The following is an 18,812-nucleotide window of genomic DNA, read 5'->3' as shown; positions in this document are numbered from 1 at the left end:
GTAACTACAGAAAAGTTTTAGAACAAACAACGAAAGTGGAAAGCACATATCCAACGGCGATTTCCCACAGTTTAAATCGCTGCACAAACTGGACCTCCTAAACATAGCCTAGAAACTGATTCCATAAGCACCATATCTCAGAAGTCTTTATGCATCGTTACTTTTATTCTCAGCCAGATCAGCCGCCATTCCATGGATATACGACCGACTAAACATATCTGTGATTTGCTTCGGTACCGACAAGTCATAGCTCAGACTTCTCCAGGTATTCCAGTATGCTAGAGAAGATGAGTGATACCTCTATCGGCCCATCGGACCAATTTTCCAACTCTTCTAACAGCCACTCTTGATATGTAGGATTTACACTTGGCAAAACTACAGAGAGGATGTCACATATCTTGCCGTCGTCATACGGCATACAGTCCCAAAGCACGATATCGTCTAGGTCTACTGCAAGGATTGAATCGTCGCTGGTTGAGAGCCGTTTCAGGCACTCCTGGTAAGAGTCCTCAATAAGACTTAGCGTGAGTGTAGGAAAAGTGGCGTTCTCGTCTTCTCCGAAAACTGAAGCGATCCTGGCATCAGAGTCAAAGGGCACAGAGTTAACATCGAGCTGAAATTCGGACTTGATAGTGGAATTTTCAGGGGTCAATTTATCATCCGTCACCTCGATCAAGTCAGAGACAAGTTAGTCGCCGTTATTGATCTAAAGAAAATAACAGAGACTGAGATTAGCAAATATAAGTAAAGCCCTGAGCTGCCTACCTCGATGGCAAGTTCTTCGCAGCCAAAATTGATCAGAAACCGGTACATTTGGAAGTCTCAAGCGGGAGGTGGGATGTTTAGGTAGGTAATGGATGGTAATGCTGAGCGGGAGAAAGGAGAGGGAGGTGGAAGGGTCCATTAGGGCTCTTTCAAAAAAAAGGGCTCATTGTTACCTGGAGGATGTACTCACTGATATGAAAGTGAATGAATGACCCAACAGGATAGATATGACTGGCCTTTCTGCTCAGTGCTAAACATTTGAACATCCAGTGCACAAGATTGTAACAGGATAACCCACTCAATATGTTCTCAGATGCCTAAATGTAGTTTGTAAACATTAAGCCTACAATATAGAATTGCCCAGAATATTATACAGGACAATCTCAGTGTGATTTGTTCTTGAGCAAATTTAAATGTGTGTATAGATACAGGTGGTGAGTTACTCACTGGGCTTATTATTCCTCTTCAGACTACATTATATGGGTATCCTCCTTAATAGATGGTACTGATTGTTAAATTGAAGACCTCCTATATTCATAAGGGACTTGGTTATATTAGACAGTTGTAACATTAATTCAGGGTTGCAATAATACAGTAGCCTCTCCAGAATAGACACATCTATGACCGGATGAAACACTATACAATTAATCAGAACTTCACATAACTATCTATATAGCCTCACATACCCTCAACTTGCGGAAGGGGTTCTCCCCTCAACAGTACCAGCAGGAAAAGACGCACCCTCACTTCCAGGGACCTCACGCGCACGACTGAAGAAAGGGCTCGACACATAAAACGGCCTCTCCCCAGCCAAACCCTCATTTACACCCATGGAATCACTGACAGGAAGATTTCCCACAAGCGCCAACATCCGCTCCCTCAACGCCGAATTCTCCATCAACCTCCCCACAGGCTTCAACTCGCCCTTATCCACAAACCTCGCATCAGCTTCACCCTCAAGCACATGTTCCGGGCCCAGAATCCATGCCCTTCCAGTCCTTTCACACCGATCCTGCATAGCTGCAGCACTTAAATTGATCATCTCCTCCCAAAACTGCCCTTCTCCCGGTGGCACAAAACCTGCGTTTTCTAACATCTGAATAGCCCCCGCTACCCAATCTTGGCAATTGCCCACCCCGAATTCGGGGATACTGGTATCATCGCACCCGAAGTTAGTTAGGAGGCTTTCTGCTTGGTTCTTCTGCTCGACGGATGTGAAAGTAGTGAGTTCGCATCGGCCGCGTAATACAGGGTCGTCTTCCAGTGGTTGAGTGCGTGGATCGTAGATGAAGTCTGTGTCGCTGGGGTTGCGAATGTGGTGCATTGAGCAGGTGGGGGATCCGATCTTGTACACGGCGATGCCCATGTGTGACGGGCCATCGCCGAGTGTGGCGTCGCCGCGGCCGTAGATGTTGACCGACAGAGCATGAGTCGGAGTTGCCATATTGTAAGTAAATTTATGTATGGGCTGTGGTGTAGCAATGTAACTGTTTTTATAAAATTGGAGTGGACAGATAAGGCTGAAGTGAAGCACTTGGCCTGAAAGCGGCTACCTGCAGCTAAGACAAATGTGGCCTGAGAATACTAGTAGTAGGCCATTCGATTAACGTCCTGTCCTAATATTCGGTTGCCTGGCGTTGTATCAAACCACGTGGGGTTCTCAAACAAAAGGTATATACCCCAAGGCTACCATTAGAACTTATGGAACAAAGCAACGGTGATGGTAGGACGCGTAACAGGACTACAATGGTTTTGCAAAGTTCCATCGCGGAATCTACCTAAATAAAGGGTATTTGCCGCAGACATATTAATAACTGCAAGCGTTTAGCATAGAGTAGCGGAATACTCTGAAACAAGCAACGATGCGTTTCCTCTTAACTCCATGGCCACCCGGTTCGATACTTGTCTTTAGACGTACTGTCATGTTTATTCCTAGGTGGTTACCGTATTGACGACAATCTACCTACAGATGATCGCTCTGAACATTCCTTTCAGCACTATATAATCCCTCCTTGAACTATTCAATCAGTTCTCTTTACTCAACTCTTCTCAACAGAGACTGGGACTCTTATAATCAATCAAAAACTGAGCACGGACTACAAAAATTACACTATGACCGAACACAGCAATACCTGGTAAGAATACCAATCCGTAACACATGATCTATATCGCTAATAGTAGCAAGTTTGATGTCCTTCCAGGAGCGGCGAGGAGATAAGCATATCCATGGTGGTTGTGAGAGGCGCTCTAGTCCCCAAGGCCCCACAGCTTTGATATTCTATATCCTTGTTTATGTTCATTGTCCTCCAGATGGATATGAGTCTGACTACGAGGTGTGTTATAAGATGTGCGAGATACATTATGAGGCACCTCATGTGAATTATACTAGTGGAACAGGAGAGGAAGGAGAAGAATATGTCAGCCTTGATGAAATGGAGCAAACTTGGAAGATATATGAGGTCTATGAGATGGGTATTGGTAGACTGGGGATCGCAAGTTTGCATCAATGGAGTGACCTGCGCAAAGCTTGATTGTGGATCGTATGTGAAAGAGCAGGATAATGGGCCCAACGTACTGAATACTACTAGACAATGGTAACTGATGCCTAAGGTGGACATTATGTTAGCGCCAGGCATGCAGTAAATACCTCAGGTCATTCATTCACTTCTAACATTTGAACAACACTGTAGCTCAACTCTTGGTTTCTTGAACACATCTCGAAATTCATCTTTAAGCGTCGTACTAAACCTCTTAGTCATTGCAACGACAGCGATATCTTTAAACCCCGGAAAAGGTATGTGCAGATTGTCGTCTATCGTATCGCTGTTACAACCATGAAAGCTGATTTCCACCATGGGATCGATTCCCTCTACTAACACTCTGTGTCATCAGATCTTAATCAGTCCCCAAGACCTGAAGACCAAATCCCACACCACAATCTACCAATCCCTCGCTTTCAACAAACGTCTCAGAATTCAAGTAAGCATAACACCAAGTCTGCATAAACACCGCTAATGTCAAAAGCATGGTCACCTGGATGAAAGAACAGGACAACATCGATGTCCATTTTGGATTCGATGTGAATATGGGATACTTCCTCATTGTCTACGATATGCGCCTCGCTGCCTATATTCCCGACGGAACTGAATTCGACGACGTCCGTTATGCCGTATCCGCAGACGGTACCGGGGCCTATTTCACAGCTTATACTGGGACTCATAGACAGGGACGACGTGTCAGTGTTGAAACGATGAGAAAGCTTTGGAGGGCTTATGGCGTCTATGAAGAAGCGATGCGTGGGCTGGCAATGACTGATCTGGAAAATATTCATGGTATTGAAGATCGTATGTAATAGGATGAAGGAGATGAATGGTCTGCGGGTGCCGATCTATCTGCCTGAAACGATTTGTGCTCTGTCCCGAGTATAAAGGTTAGAAGGTTTTCTGCACATCATGCCATCCAACATTCTTCATTGGGTCATGAACTTTTTAGCCACGGGCAGGTTATGTTTCGATTCTAGTCTACACAAAATTGCATGTTCATTTTCTGACGGCATAAACAGCCCGGACCTCAAAGCTTTTCATCTCGTAAAATTCAAGCGCTTCGTCTAGCCCATCACAGGCCTTCTCTATCACTGAATTCATGGCGTTGTTGCTGTCACCTGCATTATGCTTCCACTCAAAGCAATCACGGTCGTTATTCCAGAATAGCATCGGTCCCTGAGTGCTCTGAAGCTCCCACCGCCGCTGCATCTTTAGGTCATTCATCTCAGACTGTATATCCGACTGCGCATCGGGAATTATGAAGACCTTTTCGAGACTGCAGTAGAAGTGAAAAAGATCCGATAGGGGGATATCATGCTGGAAAAATGCCTCGGGCACGGCGATGCGTGTAAAGGCCGGAGGGGCACAGTTATAATACCCGCTACCGTGGTCCGGTGGAAATACTATATCATAAGGCTCGTTGGAGAAGTCGTCCCAAGTTTTGAGCGAAATATATAATGTATCATGATCCGGGTCAAATGAGCGTATAACAATAGGGTTTTGTCTGTCTTCGCAGAAGCGTATCTTGAGACCTTGCCCTTGCATCCAGGTTAAGGCGACACCACGGGCTTCAGAGTTAACAAAGAGAAGCGGCACCTCAAATTTCATAGGGTCTAATAAATCGTGGCGGAATTCGTGACATATATTAAGCTGGTCGTTATCATGGCTATAGTCCTCGTCGTCTTCTGTTAGGCGTCGAGTCCGCCAGCAGCCCCGTTTGTAGAAGTATAAAGCTTGCCTGACTTTGTCAGGTAGAGTGTCTCGCCATATTTGGTTGCGGAGCTCTGGGGGAAGATTCGGGAAGAGAGTAAATACAGCTGTAGCCATGGTCTTTATATTTTAGGAAAATGGTTGAAGGGAGCCTTGGAGATTAGAGACCTCGTTTAAACTTGATAAGATTTAGAAAGTAGGCGGCAGCCTTGATTTATAGAGAATATGGAAATCACACGCTAGTACTACTAGGGGGCATAGCCATTAGACTCACGTGCCATCACTTTTGCTGTAATGTACCCGAGCAGCTGCAACCAGTACCTTGTTGTACGCATTAGTATTGCTTATATACTATTAAGTATTGACTACACGCATGGAATTGGCCACCTCGCTTAGTATGATCGGCGCAATGCTAGATGGTAGTGCAGGTGTGATGTCAACTTCATATTTACTATATGACAGCCTCCGAAACCGTCTCAGAGCAATGGTAGAGAGACGGACATAGACCACGATCAATGTCCAGGCATGCTCGTTCTCTGTTACCACCATTCGAATTGTGCAGTCGCCCTATAACCGTTTCATCTGAAGTCGCCTGAGAAGTAAGACCAAGGGGCTTTGGATGCTGCGATTGGGGATGATCTTGTCTCCTAGTTGTTGTATTCATTTGGCCGTCTAGAGTGTGTTTATAGATATGTTTCAATTGAGATTAGGTATGCTAATATTGTGAAAAGTTGCTACGCCCCAGCAGCAGCCACCAACTCCCCAAACCGACTCCCAGCCCCCCTTTCTTTCAGGGCCGCGGGATTACCAACCTCTACCACCTCCCCGCGATCCATCACCACCACTCGATCGAAATCTATGATCATCTCCAGCCGATGGCTGACCGCGATGATCGTGTAGTGTCTGAACTCCGCCCGAATGATCTCCTGCATCATCCGCTCGGTTTCCCGGTCCACGCTGGAGCTGACTTCGTCGAGGAGGAGAATCCCTCCTTGGTCTTGCTTGTCGTACCCCTCTTCCTCGGGGGAGGGAGACGTTGAACGCTGGCGTATCATCGCACGGAGCACCGCCCGCCCCAGCGAGAAGAGCTGCCTCTGCCCGGCACTCAAGGTCCCCGCTGTGACAGGCGCATGCAGCCCCTCCGCCCGCTCCTGGACGAATCCCCACAGCCGGACCGCTTCGAGGACCCGCTGGCACTCCGCCGGGGTTGCGGTGTTGGTCGGGTCGAGGTTCGCGCGGAAGGACGAGCCGTCGGGCAGGAAGACGGGGTCCTGGGGGACAGCGATGAGGCGTTGGCGGAGGGTTGCGCGGTGGATGCGGTGCAATGGGATGTTATCGATCAGGACCGGAGGTTCCTGGTTATGATTGTTGACTGTTGAGGGCAACGGATCGAGGAGTTTCAGCAGGAGTGCAAGGAAGCTGGATTTACCGCTGCCGGTACGGCCGCAGATGGCGACCTTTTCCCCCGGGTGGATGGTTAGAGTGATGTTCTTGAGAGCTAAGGGCGGCTCATTGGTGGCGCCAGAGACGACGGAGAGAGACTCAGACTCAGACACGGTGGTGGATTTGTACCGGGCGGATACACTGCGCAACTCGACCAGCCCCCGATCCGGCCAGTTCGTGCCTGGAACGGTGTCCTCCTCTCCGGGACCGTCGCGGTCCTCTGAAGTTACTGTCTCGTTAAAGGTTTTCAGTCTCGCGATCGCGCCGATGGAGGTCTCTAGCCTGGTGTAGTAAATCACGATCCCGGAAAGGCTCTCACCGAAGGTCATCAGCGAGTACAATGATGCACCGGCGAAGGCCGAGTTTGAATGCAACCGGATGGCCAGCGTCGTCAGGACCGCCGCGATGACCATCACGACGAGGTTGAGGACCAGGTTCAGCCACTCCTGGATCATGAGGAGGAGATACGCCGCGCGCTGGCTCGAGTCCACCAGACGCGCGTTCTTGTGTATATCATCCGGGATGAACCCGAAGGCGCGCAGCGTGGCAATTCCCTTGAGCGTGTCGAGGAAATGTGTGTAGAGCGGACTCTTGGCCTCCAGGTCGAGCAACCGCAGCTGCCGCGACGTGCGGAGGTAGAATTTCTGCACGAAGTAGAGCAAGGCGCCCAGAATCGGGTAGCTGATACCCAGGTAGACGGACGATGTGAGCATCACCGCTGCTTGCCCAATCGACTGAGATGCGCAAAAGAGGGTGTTGAGGGTAGCCTCGGGGAGTTCGGTGTCGATGAGGTTGAGATCCTGGGAGAAGAGGTTCGTGACCACCCCGGTGTCGGTATTCGTGAAGAAGGAGAGTGTTGCCCGAATCAGGGTGCGTAGGGCTTGCTGGTGGAGATTTGCACCGGCTTTCTTCACAGAGACGATGAAAAGCGTTATTCCCAGGAGGAGGAGGGCGATGATGGCGCAGATCTGCAGGAGGGCATAGATCCCCGCGTAGTAGGAGTTAGAGTGCGCAGGATGTACGGACTCGGTGGCGTCACTCCAGTATGTGAGCCAGATGGTTGGGTAATTGGTGAGCAGACCCCAGAGGGCCGCAAAGAACAGACCACAAGCCGCGACAAACCATCCCATGCTTTTGAGGTATAGCCTATAGACGGTGGTGTCACCAACCTGGCGGGCTGCGGCCACCGCTGGGGCAATTGGGGTGGGTCCTTGAGTGCTGTTAACAGTGATCGCAGGTTCGAGGTTCTTGCGAGCCCCAGTTTGGCCCTTGTGTTCGTAACAAGCACCAGGCTCATTGTCAGCAGTAGTATCCTCGCCCTCCTGCTTTAGTCTCACCTCCAGACGATGAACATAACCCGCACGGGTCGACAAATCGACAAAGGCACCCTGCTCTGCAATGCTGCCGTTTTCGAGAGCGATGATGTAGTCCGCAGTCGGGAGATGCCTGACACTATGTGTGCACAGAACCACCGTCGACCCCCGTCGTCGCAGGAGACCATTCGGTCCAAAGACCTGCCGAAAGACTTGCTCCTCGGTATCAGCATCCAACCCACTGAGCACATCGTCCAGGATCAAAAGGTCTGTAGGTAGGTATAGTGCTCGCGCAAGAGACAGGCGCTGCTTCTGCCCGCCCGACAACGCTACACCATCCGACCCGATATTCGTCTGATCTCCCTGGGATAGGGTGGCGAGGTCGAAGCGTAGGGAAGTGGCCTCAATGACTTGGTCATACCGCTTGCGGTCAAAGGGAGTGAATCCGACGATATTCTCTCTGATTGTACCGTTCCAAAGAAAGGCGGTTTGTTCGCAGAAACCGACGTGACGGGGGGAAGTGCTCGTCATGACGCTGCCTTGGCTGAAGGGAATTTCGCCTAGAAGAGCCTTGCAGAATGTGGATTTGCCGAGCCGACAGGACCGATGACCATCGTCAGGGACGAGGCGGGGACTCTGGTGTTGATATTGTTCAGGATGAACTTGTCTGCTTTCCATCCGAAGTTTGCATCTTGGATGAAGATACAATCCGTATGTTTCAGATCAAGCTGTTTGGAACTCTTCTCCATGCCGCAACTCTGGGTTTCGGCCAGGGACTGCCGATAGTCCTGACGAGGCTCCAATTCCAAAAATGCCTGAATCCGACTCAGGCAGGCTAGGCCCGAAACGAAGTCTGGGATTGACTGAAAAAGCTGCGACAACGGCTGAGTCAACAGAGTCAGGAACGACAGACTGGTAAACATGGTCGAAGCATTCAGCGTGCTCTGGGCGAAAGCGAACGTCAGCGGAGGGCTGATCAATTGAGGCAAGAATGCGAATATAGCGGCGATTATCATGATTCTGCGGTATCGGGCGCCAGCAGCGAGTTCGTCGACACGCAGCTGCTGCACGTACTCGGCCACGGGACCAGCGAGACCGGATATCTTCAGCGATTTCATGCTGGCGATGACGGTGGCTGTGAGCCCGACTCGTTTCTGGACCCCGGACATCCAGGATCGTTGCGAGTCACCGGTGAAGTTGATCAGGATCCCTAAGCCAACGAAGGAAACTACCACCACGCCAACGGGGGCAATGAACACGGCCCCGAGTTGCCGATAGAGCATCCAGGCGGCGAGGCCTGCCTGGATCATGCTCGCCCACGTCTCGTGCACGCAGCGAAGACCCATTTTGATGCGCTCCATGTCGGTGCTCATCAGTGTCAGCGCAGCGCTATCATCGCCTGATCCCAGCCGGGCTCTTGTGGCGGCTTTGAACGTCTCAGTGACTAGTATGGAGCGGACCATCGTCCGCAGTCGGTGGTGGCAGTACCTAGCGATCGTGTGAGTCACTGGAATATGCCGTAACAGCAGGTATATGCTTACCAGTACAAAGCATACGAGATTCCAATCCCCGAGTAGATGAGGATGGCAGCGCCGATTAGCCCATATCCCACATTGGGGTCTGGCTCCGAATGGGACAGATACGTCACGAGGCTCTCGATGAAAAGAGGTTGACAGATGTAGAACGCAATCAAGGCCGCCCTCGGAGGAATAGGCAGGAGCAGTTGCACCCACAATGTACGTACTAGCACCTTCAGAAGGCCGAATTTGTCTCCCTTCAGCTTGGTATAGTCCATTCTCTTTGCGAATTCCTCATGCTGGGCTTGTGCGCTAAAGGTGCTGTCGAGGGGGTAGAGGCTTTCGATTGTGAAGATGTGTCTATATCCAGCGAAGAAGAGCTTATTCAGCCAGAAGAAGACGCTTAGCGAAAATATCCCGCTCGTCTCCTCAGGACTATGTTTCGTTGCATCCCAGGTCACCCATCTCGTTTTTTGGCAGGCCTCTAATAACAAGATCGTGGTTTTCAGCCCGACCGATGCACAAAATATACTGCTGTAAACGATCTCGGAACCATGGTCCGACGACAGGAACAGAGTTCTTACCCGGGCGATATCGAGGAGAAGGGTGAGAAATAAGTAGCTGTTGAGCAGCATCGATGGTCTAGGGCTGCGGCTGTGATCCACCACACTCACTGTCAGCATGAAAAGGGCCGAGATAAGCTGCAGGACGGAGGAAGCGATCAATATGCGGCTAATGTTAAAGGGCCCGATCGCGGCTAGTATAAGGAGTGCAAGTTCCAAGCCCGCGTAAATTCCGATGGCACTCTAAGCAGTCAGTGGGCTAAAACTGTGCAATCGGGGATGGCATACATACTGTTTTGATGACTTGCAAGACGGGCGCCTTCACCACCACGGGCTTGCGCATTTGTGCCATAGTTCGCCATAGCAATGATGGAATAACCAGGACGGAGGGAATAATCGAGAAAAAGAGACTCTCAAATTGAAGATTGAAGTCAAACTGTTCTTGGTTTAGATGGAGTATGTTACCCTCCCCATTAGTGAAGGGCATTTTGAAACAGCGATTCCCGCTCCTCCGAGTCTCTATCTCTGGGGCAAAAGAAGTGAAGGAATAGTTTAAGATAAGGGCGAACAAGAAAGACGGGAAAGTTGCGTGATAAATACAATCATTAGCGCACGCACTATCGGGCTACAAGGCGCAATAACAGGGATTTCACTTGTCAGCAGCTGTTTTGGCTGTCAGCCGTGAGACTGGCACCTAAACTCAGATACACACGAGGATCTATAAAGACAATGGGACTATCCGTGGGATTGGCCATTGGACAATAGTGGAGATGACGTGATTACATCGCTTCATGACTAGGAAGCTTAGTTCTGGCAGTGTTGCTATTCCGATCGCTTCAATGTCTTGCTACAGCAGACAAACAGCAACCGAAATGATTCCACCCACTCAATCTAGATGTAAGCGCTACTACGAGCCCGACAGGTCATTAGTACTAGGTAGTTATCTTAGATCCCGATAAGAAACGAGTTAACGTAATCCACGGGCGAGCGGCCATCCCGGGCGAGCGGCCACCACACCAGAATTCTACGCACCTCCTAGAAATGAAGCTATTCAAAACACCGAAAAATGTGCATTTCTATAAAAAATTTAAATAGTCTGACAATTAGGACACTGAGTAATTTTATATTCTAGTATATTACAGCCAGAACACCTTGGTGGAGCACATATACGCTGGCTTTCTACCGGAGCGTCTATATCTACTGAGGCAGTAGTTATAGGCTCTACAGTAGAATTTCTGCCTTGTATAAGCTTCTGAGCTTCCTAAACTAAAGCGCCTGATTCTATAGGTAGCTGTCTAGTAGAGCGCTTTTTCTTTTTAAGCATTCTTTCATGCGCGGCGCGTAGTTCTCTGGCTTTCTACTTTGTAATAGTAGCTTCATTTAAAGCTCGTTCATAGCCTTTGAAAAGCTGCTTTATTATAATCTTAGTAGGCGAATCAGGGCTCTTTGTACGAGCTCTAAGCAGCTTCTTCAGTGTAGTTTCCTGTTTTTGTAGTTGCTTTAGATTATAAGGCGTTTTAGGTACTGAATTAGTAGACCTACTACTAGATCTACTACCTGGAGATGTTGCTTCTAGCTGAATATTTAGCTGAGATAATATACGCTCAGGATTGAAAGGAATAAGACCAGTAGCTGAGAAACCGCTGCAGATATTATTAGTAGTATATATCTGAGCTCTCGTCTGAGGAAAGGCTTCAAGAAAGTCAAGTTTATCGATGTGGTTGAAGCCTAATCTTATCTTATTCTCAACCAGCTGTCCGTACGCGCGTTTTAGGGGGCCAAAGCAGCCTACATTAAGCGGCTGAAGTAGGTGAGATGAGTGCGCAGGTATATAGAGTGGTATAATATCGTTTTGACTGCATATATTGTCGAACTGAGGTGTCAAATAACTATTGTGATTATCGAGTATTAAAAGCCGATATCGACCAACCGTACGGCTAGCAGTAAAAGGTATAAATAGCTGCTGCAGCCAACGTAGACCTATCTTATTGGTAGTCCAGCTATTTGCACTCGTTTCTATACGCTAGTCTGATGGTAGACCCATCTCGTACCAGCCCTCAATATAGACTTTGCCTTTGAAGATAAAACAAGGTGGAAGAGACCCCCTAGAGCTAATACACTCAATAGAAGTGATCCATTCCCGGTTCCCTGGCTATAGAAAAAAAGGTCTACCAGCTAACTCAGCTCGAGTAACTACTTTAGTAGTAGATATTAAGCCTATTGCAAAGCCAGTTTTATTAAAGTTGTAGATATCGTCCGGTTGAATGCTATATTATATTATAGTGATTTATACGCGCTCAAATCACTTACGTAAAAGCTTAGGATCCTCGCATTTAGCGCGCTGATAGTTATAGCGGCGAGAAAATTGAGTTTTTAACTTCTCACGGCGTTTAATAAAAGTATATATCTAGTTTTTACTAACAGTAGTAGGAGTATCACTAAAACCACGCTTTAAAAGTAAGATATTGGCTATTTCTTGTACATGAGTAGGTCGAGGAGGTGCTTCACGCTGATCTAGTGATAGAATCCAGTGTACCAGCGAATTCTCCTTATTTTGAGTTAATTTATGGCCATTGGCGCGCGTTTCGGCTCGAAAAGTATGGCTATTTAGGCGTCTCTGAAGGGTAGTACGTGGAATATTATAGATACGTGCTGCTTCAGCTATAGTGCGAATTTCTTATTTTTTAATAGTTGAAATTGCTAGTAGAATTCTATCTTCTTGTTTAATAGAATCTTTTAGTTTTCTAGCTGCTTTTGGTGGCATAGTTGGTGGTTGAAATATATAGATTCTTCAAGCGTGGTTGAAATTGGTTGACGTGGCCGCTCGCCCGGGATGGCCGCTCGCCCGTGGATTACGTTAACTTATGCCGGCTTACTCATCCAGTGCCTTAGCCAATAAGAGAGATTCATAGTTGCCTTGTGAATGGGCCCCACTTAACTTATGCACCCTTTATGCTCAATACAGAATTGAGTTGATGGTAGCAACAGTTGCCTACATTAAAACAGAGTAGACCTCTATAACGCTCACAGATTGCTCAGTCAATCTCTTCCTCTACCGCATCGAGGGCTGCCTGTACATCTTCAGGATGTCGGTATCTTGTGCCCTAGTTGACGGGCCGCCCCGTTGATCCCACCACACAACGCCGCACTGAGACCCGCCAGAGCACCTCCAAACTGTTCAACGAGGAGGCCAAGGCATCCAACTCCACCTCGCTTAGTGTCACAAAGGAAATTGTGAGACAATGGCATCGGGAACCGTAGATGCCGCGATTGCTGAGCTCTTGTCCACTTTCAATGAGCTTAACAGTCATGTTGTGGAGGAACTGAGCGAGGAACCAAGTCCTCTCGAGTTTATGCGCTTTGTGGCCCGCAACACGCCATTTGTGGTTCGGGGCGGCGCCTCCTCTTGGAAAGCTTGTCAAGAATGGAACTCGGCCTATCTTCTCAAGGCCCTTAAGGATCAGACCGTCAATGTCGCTGTCACCCCTTACGGGTAAGTGCGTTTCTTCATTCAAGACACGCGACGCTAAATCACGGACCATCTCCAAGTAACGCCGATGCTCCCACACGACATCCCGACCACGAGTCCCCTGTGTTTGCCAAACCCCACTACGAAGATCAACCATTTGACACGTTCCTAGAATATGTTGTCCGCCATGAAACGGACCCCAACTTTCCCCAGGATGCTGAAGTGAGATATGCTCAAACACGTAAGTTCCTCCGGTCTCATTCACTCTGTAGTTCACCACGCTAAGCTGATAATCATGCTAGAGAATGATAATCTTCGTGATGAATACATGTCCCTGTATTCGGATGTTCAGAAAGACATCCCATTTGCAAGAATTGCACTTGACAAAGCACCGGATGCTGTCAATTTGTGGATAGGCAACTCCAAATCTGTTACAGCCATGCACAAGGACAACTACGAGAACATCTATGTCCAAGTTCTCGGGAGGAAGCATTTTGTCTTGTTTCCCGCTCTCTGTTATCCTTTTGTCAATGAAAAACCCCTGCAGCCTGCAACGTATGTTCGCACCGAGGATGGACTCGTCCTCCAGATGGATGAGAACGATGAACCCGTTCCCTTTCCCATTTGGGACCCCGATCGGCCTTCCGAGAACACCACTCCATTCTCTCAGTATGCCCAGCCTCTCAGGGTCACTCTGAACCCGGGAGATATGCTATATCTACCAGCCATGTGGTAATCATCCCCTCTGCTGTCCATATATACGAGTACTCACCAGTTTATATCATAGGTACCACAAGGTCTCACAATCCTGTACGGAAGAAGATGAGGGCTTTGTGCTTGCTGTTAACTACTGGTGAGATTATACTCGATATCTGTTCCCTGAATGTTCTCCTAACCATTTTTAGGTATGACATGGAATTCAGTGGACCGCTTTTCCCCACGTCGGCGTTCATCCGTGATATCAGCTTAGCAAACACGTCACAAGCAACGCAGAGATCTGACGTATAATAAATAAAAAGCTTGTCCATTAAGTCTATGCCGCTGAACCCCCTGGGCCCATCATTTCGTCTTCCTCTGATTGTTAATTAGAATATAGTACTAGTAAGGATTACTTTCTTTCGTGGTCGTATAATTCAGTTCCACCCATATCCATGTGAGCGTCCAAGCTCACTCTTAAGGGGAGATGTGGACTGTCAGAGCAGCAACTACACTGATTCATATTACTTAAATATTATCATGATACCCTCTCTTCTTCTCGTGTTTATGCCACATGTTATGTTGATTAGGACTAAGTGGCCGGAATTTCAAGATCGTGTTTGTTGGACGTAATATCGAAATGAGTCAAGGTTGAAATACATGGATTGTTATATGATAGTATTAAGGTCTCGACATCGTCTATTTTTATCAATAATTGGCTGGTAGCACATTTGGTACCCCGCTAAGCCCCAAAAGCTTATGCACACCCTTCGCTTTCTCCTCAACTCCCAAGAAAGCCATGACCAGTCCACTAGTCAAGTCTCATGTCGATCTCGCTGGGCCCCACATCGTACATGGAAGGCCTTATGTAGACGTCCCAGTCATATCTCTGCATTATGTTAACATTCTGTGATGGAGGGGGTTGAATATCCCGTGTCTTGGCACGATAACATATACTATAAGTAAGACGGTGATACTTCGATCAATATTTAGGAAAAGGCTAAGAAGCCATCGCCAAGCTCATGCATCATGGTCTTGAAATACATTTTCTGGCTATGGATGGCTGCTACAGCAGTCGTCGCGAAGGAGGAAGCCGACAAGCCCAACTTTATTGTTATCCTCACCGATGATCAAGACCAGCAGTTGGATTCGATGAAATATATGCCCAAGGTGAAGAAGCTATTGACGGATGAGGGGGTCTACTTCAACCACCACTATGCGACAGTGGCGTTGTGCTGTCCTGCCCGGGCGAGTTTGTGGACAGGCAAAGCAGCACACAACACCAACGTGACCAACCTCAGACCCCCATATGGTGAGATCACAGCCTCAACTGGTCATCTGATTGCAATTTCACTAATATCGATAGGTGGATACCCCAAGTTTGTGGAAGAGGGATGGATATCCAAGTGGCTCCCAGTGTACATGCAGAAATCCGGCTACAAGACATACTTCACCGGCAAGCTGATGAACAATCATAATGCCAACAACTACATGAATGGGTTGAAAGAGATGGGGCTTGACGGACATGACTTCATGATCGAGCCAGGTGAGATTGTTTCCTTCAAAAGCTCTACCATCACTTATTGGAACAGGAACCTATCAATACACCAACACGACGATTCAACACAACTTTGAAAAGCCTAGGAGCTACCCCGGCGTGTACGCTACCGACCTCCTAGCTAATAAGTCAATGGCATGGATGGACGACGCAGCAAAGGAAAAGAAGCCATTCTTCCTCGCAATCAACCCGGTCAACCCGCACAACAACTACCAATGGGGCAAGGGTTGGACCAAACCAGTTCCAGCAAAGAGACACGAGGGAACATTCCCCGATGCCAAAGTTCCTAGAAGTGTTTCCTTCAACCCGGACAGGGTAAGTGATTCATCTCGCGGTTTCAATCGCATAACTAACTCAAGGTAGCCAAGCGGTGCGGCCTGGGTCCACGAGTTACCGCAACTGTCCGATGCCGTCATCAAGGACAATGATCTATATTACCGTCGTCGCTTACAAGCCCTCCAGGCTGTTGATGACCTGGTTGAGACAACCATTGACACTCTGAAACGCCATAAAATGCTGGATAATACCTACATCATCTACACCAGCGACAATGGCTTCCACATTAGCCAGCATCGATTGATGCCCGGGAAACGCTGCCCATACGAAGAAGATGTCAACGTCCCAATGATCATCCGTGGCCCGGGTATCCCCAAGGGCAAGACAGCCGACATCGTCACTTCCCACTTGGACATCGCTCCTACTATTGTGGAATGGGCAGGCGGCAAGGGACCGGGCGACTTTGACGGCTCTGTGATTCCAAAGGAAGGAACCACGACCCCCGACGAGCCATGGGAGCATGTCGAGGTTGAGCACTGGGGAGCTGTCTCGGATAAGAGAGATATTCCTCTGAGCGGAAAAGTAAATACCTACAAGGCTATCCGAGTGATTGGAGATACATATAACCTTTTCTACTCCGTATGGTGCGAGGGTGACCATGAAGTCTACGACATGTCGGTAAGTAATCACACACCTTTTTACTATCGAATGTATACCAACAAGCAACAGGCCGATCCCCATCAGATGAACAACCTGTACAATTCCACGGAGAAGATCCTTGGTGTCTCGATGAAGAAGCTTGAGCACCGTCTAGATGCGCTGACACTTGTCCTGAAGACATGCAAGGCCAAGACCTGCCAGAGTCCTTGGGAAGCATTGCATCCAGACGGGAAGGTAAAGACTCTTGTCGATGCGTTGGACTCTAAATACGACGAATTTTACAACAAGCAGAACAGGGTGAAATTTAATGAATGCTCCAGGGGATACATTGTCTCGAATGAATATCCGATCAAGTACCACATCTATGGAAATCATTCGTCTGTAGATGCTCGTGATGTAGAGGCATTTGGAAATTACGGAATGTTTTGATCAATGACTGGTTATTGGGAGGGTGGAGCATTTAATCAGTATAGTAAATCTTTTAAAAAATAAATTATATAACTTTAAAGATATTAGAAAAGTTCAATTTGAAGATATTAAATAATAAGACAACAAATAATCGGCTATATATATATAGGAAAGAAGGTAATAAATATAAAGCTTTTTGGTTTATTGATGCCCTAACTTGAAATCAACAGGTCTTATTGGTAGAATTCTGATCCCAGATATTTCGTTGTATAAAGCAGCAATGGAGCACAGGGCATGTATATATATAAAGACAACATTAAGGAGGCATATGATATCGCATTAGCAAATAGAATGGATCTCAGACAGATATACAAAGGACCAAGACCCAGAATTCTTTATCAATCAGGGAGTGATAGTTGAGATAACCCGTTCTTTCGTTGGAGAAATCCGAAGTAGTCAGAATAATACGAGTCTGCTCCTAAAGTTATGCTGTGAGAAACCCTGGCATATCTACTAGTGAATGGTCACGTACTGTATGCAGGCGCTGTCAAGACCGACGCCAATCAGACGCCGCCACACCTTCACCAGTAAAGTAAAAACAAAAGAAGAAAAAGTGAGGGGTGACACCTACTATATTACATTATCTTACCCCTGCTTCTACTAGGTATTCTCTCCTTGCCCTTATTGAGCAAAATAACACCTTCCAGAGTTGACAACGTGCACTAGGCAACAATGATGGACCAGCCAAGCCATATTATCGATCCAGATGGCGAAGTGATCATACTATTGCGCAATACGACTCTCCAAGGGCCTACTGTTGAAGAGGCTGTTGAAGAGGCTGTCGAAGTGCCTGTTGATGTGGCTGTCGATGTAGCTGCCGAAGAGCCTGTCCGAGCGCAAATCGAAACTGACCTCGTCCGTGAGTCGCTGGACGAGGCTTGTTTCCGCATCCAAGTCTCCGCGAAGCATCTAATTCTTGCGTCCCCTGTTTTCAAGAAAATACTTACCGGTGGTTGGAAGGAGAGTGTTACTTACCTGCAAAAAGGCTCAGTCGAGATAACTGCAGAAAGCTGGGATATTGAAGCACTCTTGATTCTCCTTCGTGCTATTCATGGTCAACAATACCATGTACCACAAAAACTCACTCTCGAAATGCTTGCCAAGGTCGCTGTCTTAGTTGACTTCTATGACTGCAAGGAGGCAGTGTATATTTGGACGACTATATGGATCGACGCTCTAGAGGAAAAGATTCCCAAAATCTATTCTCGAGATCTACTTCTGTGGCTATGGATCTCTTGGGTTTTCCAACTACAAGCCCAGTTCAAAGAATCAACATCGACTGTTATGTCTTGGAGTGACGGCTGGATCGACGATTTTGGGTTTCCTGTCCCTTTTAAGGTCATGGGTAAGGGTAGGCAGATCCTCAAGGTGCTTTATCTCTAATATGGTTATAGAAGCAATGAATAAATACAGAGAGGAGGCTATCAGTAACCTGGTCACGCTTCTTCATGACACACGCGAGGCATTCCTAAGCGGTACTCGAGGGTGTTGCTTTGAGTGCAGTTCAATCATGTATGGAGCCCTGACAAAGTATATGCGGTCAGTTGATCTATATTTGCCGAGACCTGAAGCACCATTTCCAGGTTTGAACTATAAAGACCTAGTGAAGAAGGTACTGTCATTCAAGGTGCTACGGTGGACTACTCCGAGTCAGGGTTATAGTTCCGGCTACCGGCACAGCTGTTCTGACTCGTCCTTTAAAGAACTCTTTGAGATGTTGTTGAGTGATACCATTCAAGGTCTTGATTTACATGATCTTATTCCTTGAAAGGAAGCGGTCTTTCAGTTGCTCGATTACTGATTCTAGAATCCCTAGTCGTTTAGGGCTTGG

At 47.7% G+C, this 18,812-nt stretch overlaps 7 protein-coding genes across 7 annotated transcripts; 3 read left to right on the top strand and 4 right to left on the bottom strand.

Moving 5' to 3' along the window:
• Positions 1-147: 147 nt before the first annotated feature.
• On the bottom strand, positions 148-904 carry AO090001000318 (uncharacterized protein; the record flags this gene model as incomplete). The annotated part of the gene is made up of 3 exons (XM_023234496.1): positions 148-278; positions 421-564; positions 766-904. The coding sequence occupies 3 exons, from the start codon at positions 902-904 to the stop codon at positions 148-150; spliced, it is 414 nt and encodes a 137-aa protein (XP_023089616.1).
• A 549-nt stretch (positions 905-1,453) lies between these two features.
• AO090001000317 (uncharacterized protein) lies at positions 1,454-2,209 on the bottom strand (the record flags this gene model as incomplete). Its single annotated transcript, XM_001818800.1, has 1 exon — positions 1,454-2,209. One exon carries the CDS (start codon positions 2,207-2,209, stop codon positions 1,454-1,456), a length of 756 nt encoding a protein of 251 aa, XP_001818852.1.
• A 1,581-nt stretch (positions 2,210-3,790) lies between these two features.
• AO090001000315 (uncharacterized protein) lies at positions 3,791-4,125 on the top strand (the record flags this gene model as incomplete). The annotated part of the gene is given in 2 exon segments (XM_023234495.1): positions 3,791-4,109; positions 4,121-4,125. The coding sequence occupies 2 exon segments, from the start codon at positions 3,791-3,793 to the stop codon at positions 4,123-4,125; spliced, it is 324 nt and encodes a 107-aa protein (XP_023089615.1).
• Positions 4,126-4,304: 179 nt separating this feature from the next.
• Positions 4,305-5,135, bottom strand: AO090001000314 (2EXR domain-containing protein; the record flags this gene model as incomplete). Its single annotated transcript, XM_001818798.1, has 1 exon — positions 4,305-5,135. The coding sequence occupies one exon, from the start codon at positions 5,133-5,135 to the stop codon at positions 4,305-4,307; it is 831 nt and encodes a 276-aa protein (XP_001818850.1).
• Positions 5,136-5,752: 617 nt separating this feature from the next.
• AO090001000313 (putative ABC multidrug transporter) lies at positions 5,753-9,569 on the bottom strand (the record flags this gene model as incomplete). Its single annotated transcript, XM_023234494.1, has 3 exons — positions 5,753-8,408; positions 8,438-9,262; positions 9,316-9,569. The coding sequence occupies 3 exons, from the start codon at positions 9,567-9,569 to the stop codon at positions 5,753-5,755; spliced, it is 3,735 nt and encodes a 1,244-aa protein (XP_023089614.1).
• Positions 9,570-13,096: 3,527 nt separating this feature from the next.
• AO090001000312 (cupin-like domain-containing protein) lies at positions 13,097-14,331 on the top strand (the record flags this gene model as incomplete). Its single annotated transcript, XM_023234493.1, has 4 exons — positions 13,097-13,347; positions 13,404-13,564; positions 13,626-14,055; positions 14,229-14,331. 4 exons carry the CDS (start codon positions 13,097-13,099, stop codon positions 14,329-14,331), a joined length of 945 nt encoding a protein of 314 aa, XP_023089613.1.
• Positions 14,332-15,048: 717 nt separating this feature from the next.
• Positions 15,049-18,749, top strand: AO090001000311 (sulfatase family protein; the record flags this gene model as incomplete). Its single annotated transcript, XM_023234492.1, has 6 exons — positions 15,049-15,331; positions 15,386-15,565; positions 15,612-15,892; positions 15,941-16,531; positions 16,583-16,890; positions 18,545-18,749. The coding sequence occupies 6 exons, from the start codon at positions 15,049-15,051 to the stop codon at positions 18,747-18,749; spliced, it is 1,848 nt and encodes a 615-aa protein (XP_023089612.1).
• Between the last annotated feature and the right edge of the window lie 63 nt (positions 18,750-18,812).

Source organism: Aspergillus oryzae, chromosome 2 (assembly GCF_000184455.2).
Source record: "Aspergillus oryzae RIB40 DNA, chromosome 2".
NCBI lineage: Eukaryota > Fungi > Ascomycota > Eurotiomycetes > Eurotiales > Aspergillaceae > Aspergillus > Aspergillus oryzae.
The sequence above is the reverse complement of the archived record's forward strand: the minus strand, read 5'-3'. Positions and strand labels throughout refer to the sequence as shown.